The sequence below is a fragment of the Ylistrum balloti genome, unplaced genomic scaffold (assembly GCF_031769215.1).
Source record: "Ylistrum balloti isolate Yb309-2 unplaced genomic scaffold, AGI_CSIRO_Ybal_v1 Utg369640, whole genome shotgun sequence".
Lineage (NCBI taxonomy): Eukaryota > Metazoa > Mollusca > Bivalvia > Pectinida > Pectinidae > Ylistrum > Ylistrum balloti.
In genome coordinates, this window is record NW_026781901.1 from 1,604,322 (window position 1) to 1,615,179 (window position 10,858).

Genomic DNA, 10,858 nt, shown 5'->3' on the forward strand with positions numbered 1-10,858 from the left:
CTGCCATCTTTTTCAAAAGATTAAACTGTGTCCTGCTCTCTTTTTGTTCACCAAAACTCAAATATGGAAGCCAAGGTATATTCTTCCTGATCATCCTACCATTGATTGACTCATAAGAATGTTGTCAAAGACTAGGACTTAATGCTGGTATATCTGCTTGTGGTATATTTGACTAAACCTCTCTCACTAGAGTCAGGAGCTGTCTTTATTGTATCCTAAACAATAGATTGTTAGTTAAATGTGACCTTTGAGCCGTGGGCGAGGTGGCCCCTTCAAAAAAGGCATGTTTACACAAGGAAACTAGTCATTGTTTTTGAAGGTTGCAAGTACTGTTATTTATAGACCAAAGAGACTTTCTACATTCATAATTAATGTGGATATTTTGGTCGTTCAAAACCTCAGTCATTCCTGACTAAAGATACATTTACATACACAGTTACCATAGATAATTTAGTCGTTCAGATGTCAGACTTTCCTGACTAAAGATCCATTTACATACACAGTTACCATAGATAATTTAGTCGTTCAGATGTCAGACTTTCCTGACTAAAGATACATTTACCTACACAGTTACCATAGATAATTTAGTCGTTCAGATGTCAGACTTTCCTGACTAAAGATACTTTTACATACACAGTTACCATAGATAATTTAGTCGTTCAGATGTCAGACTTTCCTGACTAAAGATACATTTACATACACAGTTACCATAGATAATTTAGTCGTTCAGATGTCAGACTTTCCTGACTAAAGATACATTTACATACACAGTTACCATAGATAATTTAGTCGTTCAGATGTCAGACTTTCCTGACTAAGATACATTTACATACACAGTTACCATAGATAATTTAGTCGTTCAGATGTCAGACTTTCCTGACTAAAGATCCAATTACAGTTGTTTGATTTATCTAATCTATAGATAAATATTTCTTTTACAGTTCTGTGGTTAATTATTGCTTAAACGTATATAGATTTCTGTATTTCACTTCTCAAAGGGAAAAAATAATGAGATATTGCTGTAGTTTATTGGAATAGATTCAAGGTTTTGTCCTAACCATCCCTTTTGCAGGAACTCAGCTGTTATGAATCAGAATCATACATGTTAAGCTTTCACATGAAAAGTCTAATTTTAGATGATCAATACGTTGTGTTACTTTTTATCTGATGTTGATTTCCTTGTCGGGGATTACATTTACTGATCATGATGTGTCTAGGTTTGAAGAAGCCAAAAGCAGATAACAGAATTGAAATCGGTTCTGTGTCAGTACAGACATGTTTATAGTTTCGACATGACATGTTTGCTTTGAATCAATTTTCCAGATAAAAGCTTCTAACAGTGGAACAGTTTCTCTAAGATAATGTATATTTCATGACTCTCGTGGATCTTGTTTAAATATTCCTTCAAAGAAAAAAAAGTCATTTTTCATTTTCTAGAATGATATACATCCATTATTCACATCGGCGAAAAACAACTCATTTAAAAATCTTTTAGTCTTGTAGTAGGTGACCTTTATATATATTCTACCAGAGATACTGAATTCTGTTTTTGTTTGCCTGGGATTCTATAAGTCAGTTATAAGTTGTCTGCCCCTGACGTTTGAGAATAGTAGAAACAATCTGATGAGTTCCTGTTATACAGGGTGTCTCAAAAGAAAGGTATCACTTTGAAATGTTCATGATTTTGTGAAAAAAAGTTCCATTTCAAAAAATTGTGTCCAATCGGAGGATTGACAATAAAAGATTATGTTAATTTTCTTAGTTAATTATGTCATGTAAAAATAGAGTTAGGATGTCATAATAGATTAATGTTATATCAGAGATGACAGGAATTATGTCAAATTAGCAAATATTTGATGTGTTTCATGAGTGTGGCTAAGGACATGTATTTTCATGAATATGACACACAAGAAGAAATATTGAAAAAGTATTAAAAATGACTGATATATATGATTTGAAAGAAACTGGAATATATTTTCTACATTTTAGAAAATACCACTTCTCAAAATATATGAAGGTATATTGTTGAAGGAATGTGTCTGGTAATACTGTAAGTATATATGCTAATTGTACCAGCTTTCTGGTGCTACAGTTGTTACATGGTTGCTGTATCCTATTACGAATGAATAGTGAGCGAAAATCTTGACATTAATGACCATTACGTTTACTTCCAGTAGGGTTTGATATGCGACATCTATTTCCTATGTGTAAGGTGCTTCTGGGAACACTAACAGAGCGGGATGGAGGGAGATGGCTGGAAATTGGCATCATTTTGTGGACATGAATATTCATGACATTGATTACATGCACTTGATGTTTTAGCTTACAAAATTTTACTGTATCAAGGCTGTTTCTTTCTATTGCAGCTATAGAATAGTGCTGTAATATGGAGTTAGAGTGTAATAGTTTCCGACAGTAATGTTGCCTTGTTAGAGATAATTGTCACGAGGACAAAACTCACCCTCATGCTGTCAAGGACATCAAGTGTGTTCCAACAGTACCTCATCAGATACTTAAGATTTTATATTGTTACTCTGAAAGGTCCGCCAAGTTGTATGTATAGATATTATATGGGTTTTTTCGGATGCTTGTTGGAATTTATCTCACAGAACCACAGATGAGAAGCCCCTTTCTTTGGGGACTTTTACTCCAACCGTTGTGAAAATTCAAACCCAGAAGTTATGAAGCATTTTAGAGTTTATTCAAAATAAAAACTTGCAGAAAATCTTCTCAACTTTTTGAGGATTTTATTTTTCTCGTTGGATTGTTTCATGCAGCCAAATAGCCTCAAAGTCACAAACACTCAATTCAGTGATTTAAGATTTATTACAGGTAAATTGTATAATATTTATACCGATTAAACCTGCCTTCGCTAAGTATCACAAAGTATCCGTGGATTTGCCCATCAAGGCAGTGTTTATACAATAGTACATTTATATCTACTTCATTGATCATGAATCTTATCAGTTCATCACAGTGTTCTGAGGAAAATTAACCTTGCAGTGATGTTGTGACAGATTTCTGTACTGAGAAGGTCTATTCAAAATTATTTGTCTGCATTATGCAAGCCACAGTTGGTTAAGAAATGTCCTCAGTGAGATAGTGTCAGGGATTCCCTGCTGCTCTGATGTTACCCATGATTATATACTTTGTTTTCCAGGCTAAGATACCTGATGTTGATGTTACCTGTATAATATGTAATTGACTCCTCTTATCTTTAACAGGCAGTTGGGCTTAAATGTCTGATGTTAGATATGTAGAATAATTACATCCTCTTTGCATTCCTAGACTCAGAGATCATGTGTTTCCATTAGGATATAATTACCTCCCTTTTGTTTTTGCATTATAAGAGGTAAAGTGTATAATGTATAATTACATCACCTTTGTTTTACACAGGCTAAGAGATCCGGTGTTACCTGTATCATACTGCCAGATGAGAACAAACGGGACTTTACAGATCTTCCTGACTATATCACCAAAGACTTGGAGGTACACTATGCCAGCGAATACAAAGATGTGTACAACATAGCTTTTGGCTCACAGGAAACAGACAGTGCAGAGACAGGAAACTGAATATATTTTTTGAAAATATTTTAATGAAGGGGAATTACCAGTGTAAAAAGGAACTTCCAGTTTGCTGAAAGTAATTAGACAGTGTGGGAAAACTAGAAATCAGAGAACAGGAAATTTTGATTTAGGGATGACAGGAAATTGTCCTTGTGATGACAGAAGCATGGAATTGTGGGTAACTAGAAACTATCCTTGTGGTGACAGAAAAGTGAAAATACAAATGTATAGGTTCAGGAATCTGGCATTAATGTGATTAAAAATGACATGACAGGATATTAAGTGTGAATTGATAGAAAACAGAGAGTTTTGGAAGAATGGTTGTAAATTTCTTTTTGATTTAAAGTTGTCAACACTATCTAATTTTATTTTGATGATGGCATCCTTTTCTTTTATCTAAATAACTTAAAACTTGAGTTGAACTTTAGGTCAAAGCTGTTACACTATATGGGATAGTAAATGGATACTAATATTTAAAAACACATTTAAATCGATGAAAATCCTCTACTGAAACACATGTTTTTCAGTTTATGTGAACCTGTTATTTTCACCCTCTTTTTTTTTGTTACAAACTTTAGGAATATATAACACCATATTGTGAAAAGTTCAGTGTTATCCAAACTTTCAATTAGCAAAAAAAAAACCCAAACAACATGCAAAATAAGAAATTTATTTGAAACAAAAACAAATTATTATAATTCACTTCTATTTGAAATAAAAGTGCCATCATAATTCATATGATGTGTAAAGTGGATAGCTGTTATGAGATAATTGTGACAGAACCAAGTTTAACTCCGAGAAATTTTGCCAGAGTCTAACTACAGAATGTGTAAGTACCTCACATTTATTCCTAAAGCAAACCTTTTTCGCAGAGTAAACTACTTTATTTGCCATCATCCATAATTATATATGTTTTAAACAGAAAATGGTTGTGTATCATTATGACTGAAGCCAGTTTCCCTATAAAACATCAACTACACATCATTATGACTGTAGCCAGTTTCCCTATAAAACATCAACTACACATCATTATAGTAACCTGATTTGACGACATCACCATCTCTATAACGCCAGTATTTAATACTCCACATTCACTAGACTTTATTCCAGAAAATCACCATATACTGAAGTTAACATATTCCTTTTATTGTTTCCAAATATCCTGAATTAAGACAATATTGTGTTTAGTTTCCCCTTCGTATCTTTTTCAGTTCTTTATTGTGTGCCTGAAGTCGATATTCTCTATATTTATATCTGTATTTATTGTTTGGATGGATGTGAGTTGATATAAAACAGGATTAAATTGATAGCACCATGAATTAATCCAGATGGAAATAGTTTTTCATAAGTATTAATGTAAATGTGAAGTCAATTCAAATTGTTAAGCTATATTATTGTTTTAAAGAGAGATGTATGTTGTTTGAATGACCTAACAGACAGAAATTAATGATAATGAGTATAATTTGATTGAGAAGATGTCTGTAGCACTATCAGTCTACTGTCAATTTGGCAGCATATCACCATCAGAGAGACATAATTTTTTAACTTGCCAGTATCTCATAGTTATTACATCTCTATGCTAATACCACCAAATGGTCAAAGAAATACAATATTTTGTTCCGGAAATGACTTTGAGAAAGTTGCACGTTTCGGTAATTAAAATGACCTATGTGATAACGATTTCCTTTTTCTGATCACAGAATTACATTAGCATAAAAATAATTTTGTAGTCATTGTTTTGTCTTGAGAGAATTATGACTGGACCTACTTTGCCTACAAGCTAGTAGTATGATGTGAGTTGGTACACATGCAGATGTAGGGAAAGATTTGTACAAATTTGAGTATTGCTTGGACCTGATATTAAAAAACTGCACTGCCTCTCATCTTTATAATGCTTTACAAATTAACACCTATGCTATATGATCCATGGGCAATAAACTAATTAACTTCTTTCGCTGTTTAAGATATCACTAAACTCTCTAGGAAGAGTAGAGATAAGCAGTTTTGACCTACAAGAGAAACAGACCTAGGTATCAATGTATATTTGTAGTATATCACACGTAGTGTCTTGGTCGTCACTAATGGTGCTGATAGTATTGCTGAACTTTCTGTATTAACTTTTGTTTATTATTTATTTCCTCTCTGAGTAAGCTATATACACACTAATCATCTTATGTAAATATTATTAACCATTGTTAAAGCTATGTGACTTATGTTTGTGTCCTGGCGTCCATTATTTGTGTATGAATAAATGTAGATACATGTTAACATGTCTGTTATATTTCTGTATATACACTAAACACTTCAATCTTCTACAGTAATCTGGAGTCTGATTTCAGCATGTAAAAGTTTATGTAACAAGTGATTTCCAGACAGGCAATTGTTTCAATACTTATTGTCATATCAAGTAGACAGTTTCATTGTAGTAAAAGTAAGTTTAAGCACCTACAAGGTAAACTCTGTTGTGTATCTTGTTACCATTCTGAGAACATGGTATCAATTAGAATTAACATTACTTGTTGATTGTCATCCATGAAACAAAAGTTACCTGTTATAAACACCGACTTATTCTTCTTTTCAAGGGTCGTGGAGTAGATTTGACTTTCTATCTTAGTTTCTACTTTGCTTTATTGATTTCCAGCTTGCATGATGGATGCTTATGGTTGATATTTTATCACAGAACACATGTAGATGTAAATAATTATACTGTTATCTATAGGCATAGGAAAATTCTCCCCACCCCATCCCCACCCCTTTTGGTTTTTTTAGTATTCAAAATTTGACTCTTTATGAGTGACCTACAAGTGTTATTCAGTAAGTAGTCAATATGATAGACAAAGATATGAAAAATTATAAGGTACAAAAATTAAGAACAACATTGTTCAGACAACCAGAGGTTAGGGACAGACAACCAGCGGTTAGGGACAGACAACCAGAGGTTAGAGGCAGACAACCAGAGTACCAGAGGTTAGGGACAGACAACCAGAGTACCAGAGGTTAGGGGCAGACAACCAGAGGTTAGGGACAGACAACCAGAGTACCAGAGGTTAGGGACAGACAACCAGAGGTTAGGGACAGACAACCAGCGGTTAGGGACAGACAACCAGAGGTTAGGGACAGACAACCAGAGTACCAGAGATTAGGGACAGACAACCAGCGGTTAGTGACAGACAACCAGCGGTTAGGGACAGACAACCAGAGTACCAGAGATTAGGGACAGACAACCAGAGGTTAGGGACAGACAACCAGAGTACCAGAGTTTAGGGATAGACAACCAGAGGTTAGGGACAGACAACCAGAATACCAGAGGTTAGGGACAGACAACCAGCGGTTAGGGACGGACAACCAGAGGTTAGGGACAGACAACCAGAGTACCAGAGTTTAGGGATAGACAACCAGAGGTTAGGGACAGACAACCAGAATACCAGAGGTTAGGGACAGACAACCAGCGGTTAGGGACGGACAACCAGCGGTTAGGGACGGACAACCAGAGTACCAGAGATTAGGGACAGACAACCAGCGGTTAGGGACGGACAACCAGAGTACCAGAGTTTAGGGATAGACAACCAGAGGTTAGGGACAGACAACCAGAGTACCAGAGATTAGGGACAGACAACCAGCGGTTAGGGACGGACAACCAGAGTACCAGAGTTTAGGGATAGACAACCAGAGGTTAGGGACAGACAACCAGAGTACCAGAGATTAGGGACAGACAACCAGCGGTTAGGGACGGACAACCAGAGTACCAGAGTTTAGGGATAGACAACCAGCGGTTAGGGACGGACAACCAGCGGTTAGGGACGGACAACCAGAGGTTAGGGAATTCTCTGTAATCAATGTATATATTCCTTGTCACTAAATATTATTCTGTATAAGTTCTGGTGTATGTTAGTAATTTTTGTAAGTTTATTATTAATTTTTTTTACATCTATTTTTATAATAGCAATAATAACTAGCACAATATCTGTTGAATAAGTGTGTTGAATAGAGTGGAAGATAAAACACATGCTATCAAGCTGATATCACACAAAACACATGCTATCAAGCTGATATCACACATATTGGGTGATTTGACAGGTATGGCATTCAACTCAGTTCTGTTTGAAAAAGTCTTTGTAAGACTCTTAAGTAATGATATTTGCCTAAAGTGTGGAAATCTAGAAGGGAACATTGTCTAAACAGATGTTAAGGTATAGTATGCTATATAGATGTACACATGCACTAGTGCCGGATTCAACAAAAAATAAGAATTATCAATATATCAAAATATTCATTCATACACATGTACTTAACATTTTGTTGAAATTATCAGATGTATGTGAGAAACATCAAGTAAATGCCAACATGGCAACATAATCATTATCCAAACTCAATTTCAATAAAACTAGTCAAAACTTTTAACATGATAAAGGTCTACCAGGAGACTCGTGAAAATGTACAAGGAAAATAAGGCCAGACATTCCGAAAGAGTAAGCGTATTCCGCTTCATAGACGACAGCCGCCATGTAAATCAATAAAAGTAAGTAATGTCACAAGCTCAAACCAGAGCAAGGTATACAGACAAGCCAACGAGCATCAAACACGTCCAGCTCCATATCGCACAGAGATATAGAGTAGTTCTTAGTGATATCACTTTGATGTCCATAAAATTTCCCGATATCCATCAACATCCATTATTTGAATCCTTGTGTTACGAGGTTGTCTGTCAGTTGACAACTTTCTGCACAAAAATCGTGATAATGGAACAGGCCCTTGAATATCGAATCAAATGCGAAATGTTAACACCATAAGTTTGGGACGCAAGGGTGTTGCTATACTGAAATGGAAAATTCACAGCAAGAAAATTGAAATCATGCTTATCATACAGCTTGGTGGACAGCTTTCCATGTTGGTTTCACTGTAGGAAAATATCGAGACAAGCGACTGATGTAGAAGAGTAAGTATTTTTTTATGAAAATAAGATATTTATTGAAAAATGGGGCTAGTGTATCTACCAATCCTGATTTTGACGCTTCTTTCGGTTGATTTTTCCCCAATGGCCTCCGAGGTTTCAGTATCTGAACCCTTAGCATTACTGACGAGTCCTTGAAGGATAAAATAATTGTACTTTTAATTCATTATGTGGTTCTACTGTACCTAAATCTAAAATTGTATTGAAGGGTGTTATTTAGGCAAAAAAGATTATGACTTCTAAGATTGGGTGGAAGACTAGCTTTGAATTCTGTTTTTCTGTGCATGCCTCGCCCACGTATCCGGAACTAACACTATGTGGTCTACTCATTTTCGAGGACAGAAAAAGTAATTACAGTCTGAAGTAATTTGCATTTTAGTAGTTTTCATACAAAAATCAATAAAACTCTGAAAGCTTATACAGTGTAATTTGGAATGAAAAGACGCTGAACAAAAAATGCTGTTCTGTCTCGAAAAAAGGCTTTTGATGTGCGGGTCAATCTCAAGGACGCAGCCAGTCTGATCAATTAAAGGTTGGGGCTAATCATTGAAGTCAATAGTTGTAAAGAACAGTAGTATTAATGGAACATATATATACTCCGAGGTTTAATACGGTAATGTTATACTTTGTACAATGTACACGTCTCTATAGTAACGTATTCATATCTATTATCTATATGTCTTATATATAGGTCCATCTATATTTAAGTCCGTGATTTATGAAATAAAGACTATCGATTTTTGGAGCTGTTAGAATTCAGAAACATGAAATCGCCCTATACATAAAGTCTCGACTTCAACGTATTTTACTTACAACAAACAATAGATACATATATAATGCACGTGGAACATATCCATTAGTGAGGATGATATGCCATGAACGTACAGAATCATGTGTACGTCCTTTTGACTTAAATTAGTTTCTCGTCAACACAGAGATGTTCGGAAAGACCAATATAGAGGTATAGGACTAATCGGATCGTCTGAAAAATGTCGACCTCAACAAAAGACAATACGTGTCGAGAGTGCTCCATCAAAGCCAGTGTTGGAGATTGTAATACTACAATATCCTCGTGATATACAAACTGTGTCACGTACATAGATAAACAACACTTGAGAGTCACAAGAGCTTAGGTGTCAGAAACGTTTATAATGAATAGAAATGCATTAAAGGGGGGAATAAACTGCAATATGACAGGAAATTCTAGGGAAAACCCCGACGTCTTCACACACAAAGATACTTATTCTATGTAAGAGATTACCATTCAGATAGGTACATCTACATACACCAAGACAATACTGAGGAAAAATCTCCCGACATTTACATACACAAAGATAATGCGGAGGAAAATCTCCCGACATTTACATACACAAAGATAATGCTGAAGAAAATCCCCGACAGGTACTTACACAAAAAAACTGCTGAGAATAAAACCCGAAAGCTCCTAAAAAAAATACGGAAGAACAGCCCCAACAGGTACCACAGGAAGAAAATGCTGAGAGTCCACCGACCCTACCTCAACAACTACTTCACAGAGAAAATTCCGAACCCCACCCTAACAGCTTGCTGTCTGTTACATCCAGCACACGGGCATGCTGTAAACAGGCAAACAAAATACATCGAAGTGAATGACAAACAATCGTTTTCAAGAGTTTAACAGTTCTTTTATTTCAATTTATGTTGCTTTTAACTTCTCAGACTCTTCTCGAGAACTGAAACTCCTTTCTATAACACTCAACGGCCTAATGAAGCACATATCACATTCGAAATACTGGGAAAGAAATTGTTAACATACAAAAGTCCGATAACGACGACCACACTAATCAGACAATGTGAATAGTAGCGGCAAGACCGATAGGGTCAGATCAGATCAAAGTTTGTACCAGATCAGTGTACACAGTGTGTGACGGGTTCATATACCCCCAGAAGTGGTCTTTACGCACAAGGCAACTGGCTGGGCCACTCCACATTCCATTGAGCATTTATTTAAAAAATCATATAGTTTATTTTCCATTTCTTACTAGTTTCACATTAGAGCTGATTCGGTATTCAAAGGTTTGCGCGCAGAATGTTTTCATTGATAAATACTAACAGTTACGGGTAGTCATGCAACAAATAGTTTTCATTTCAGACCAGAAAAATTCTCTTACACATATCGGGTAAAGTCTTCCGGAACATCTGGTCTATTTCTTCTTGTACTTTAAAACTTACTCTCATTGTATCACTTTTGAGTTTGAACTATTATTTTATCTTCATTCTCCTGCTTAAACAATTTTCAGGGTCATTTTGGTAATACATACACTTTACATGTCGATTTCAATAATATCAATAACATAATAG

General features: G+C 35.4%; 1 protein-coding gene across 1 annotated transcript in view; it reads left to right on the forward strand.

Moving 5' to 3' along the window:
- LOC132553597 (lon protease homolog, mitochondrial-like) overlaps positions 1–5,835 on the forward strand; it is a 46,862-nt gene extending 41,027 nt beyond the window's left edge. The window contains exon 22 of the mRNA XM_060217856.1: positions 3,397–5,835. Within this exon, the coding sequence (XP_060073839.1) occupies positions 3,397–3,573 (177 nt within the window). The 3' untranslated portion in view covers positions 3,574–5,835. The remainder of the gene's footprint in view (positions 1–3,396) is intronic.
- Positions 5,836–10,858: the final 5,023 nt, after the last annotated feature.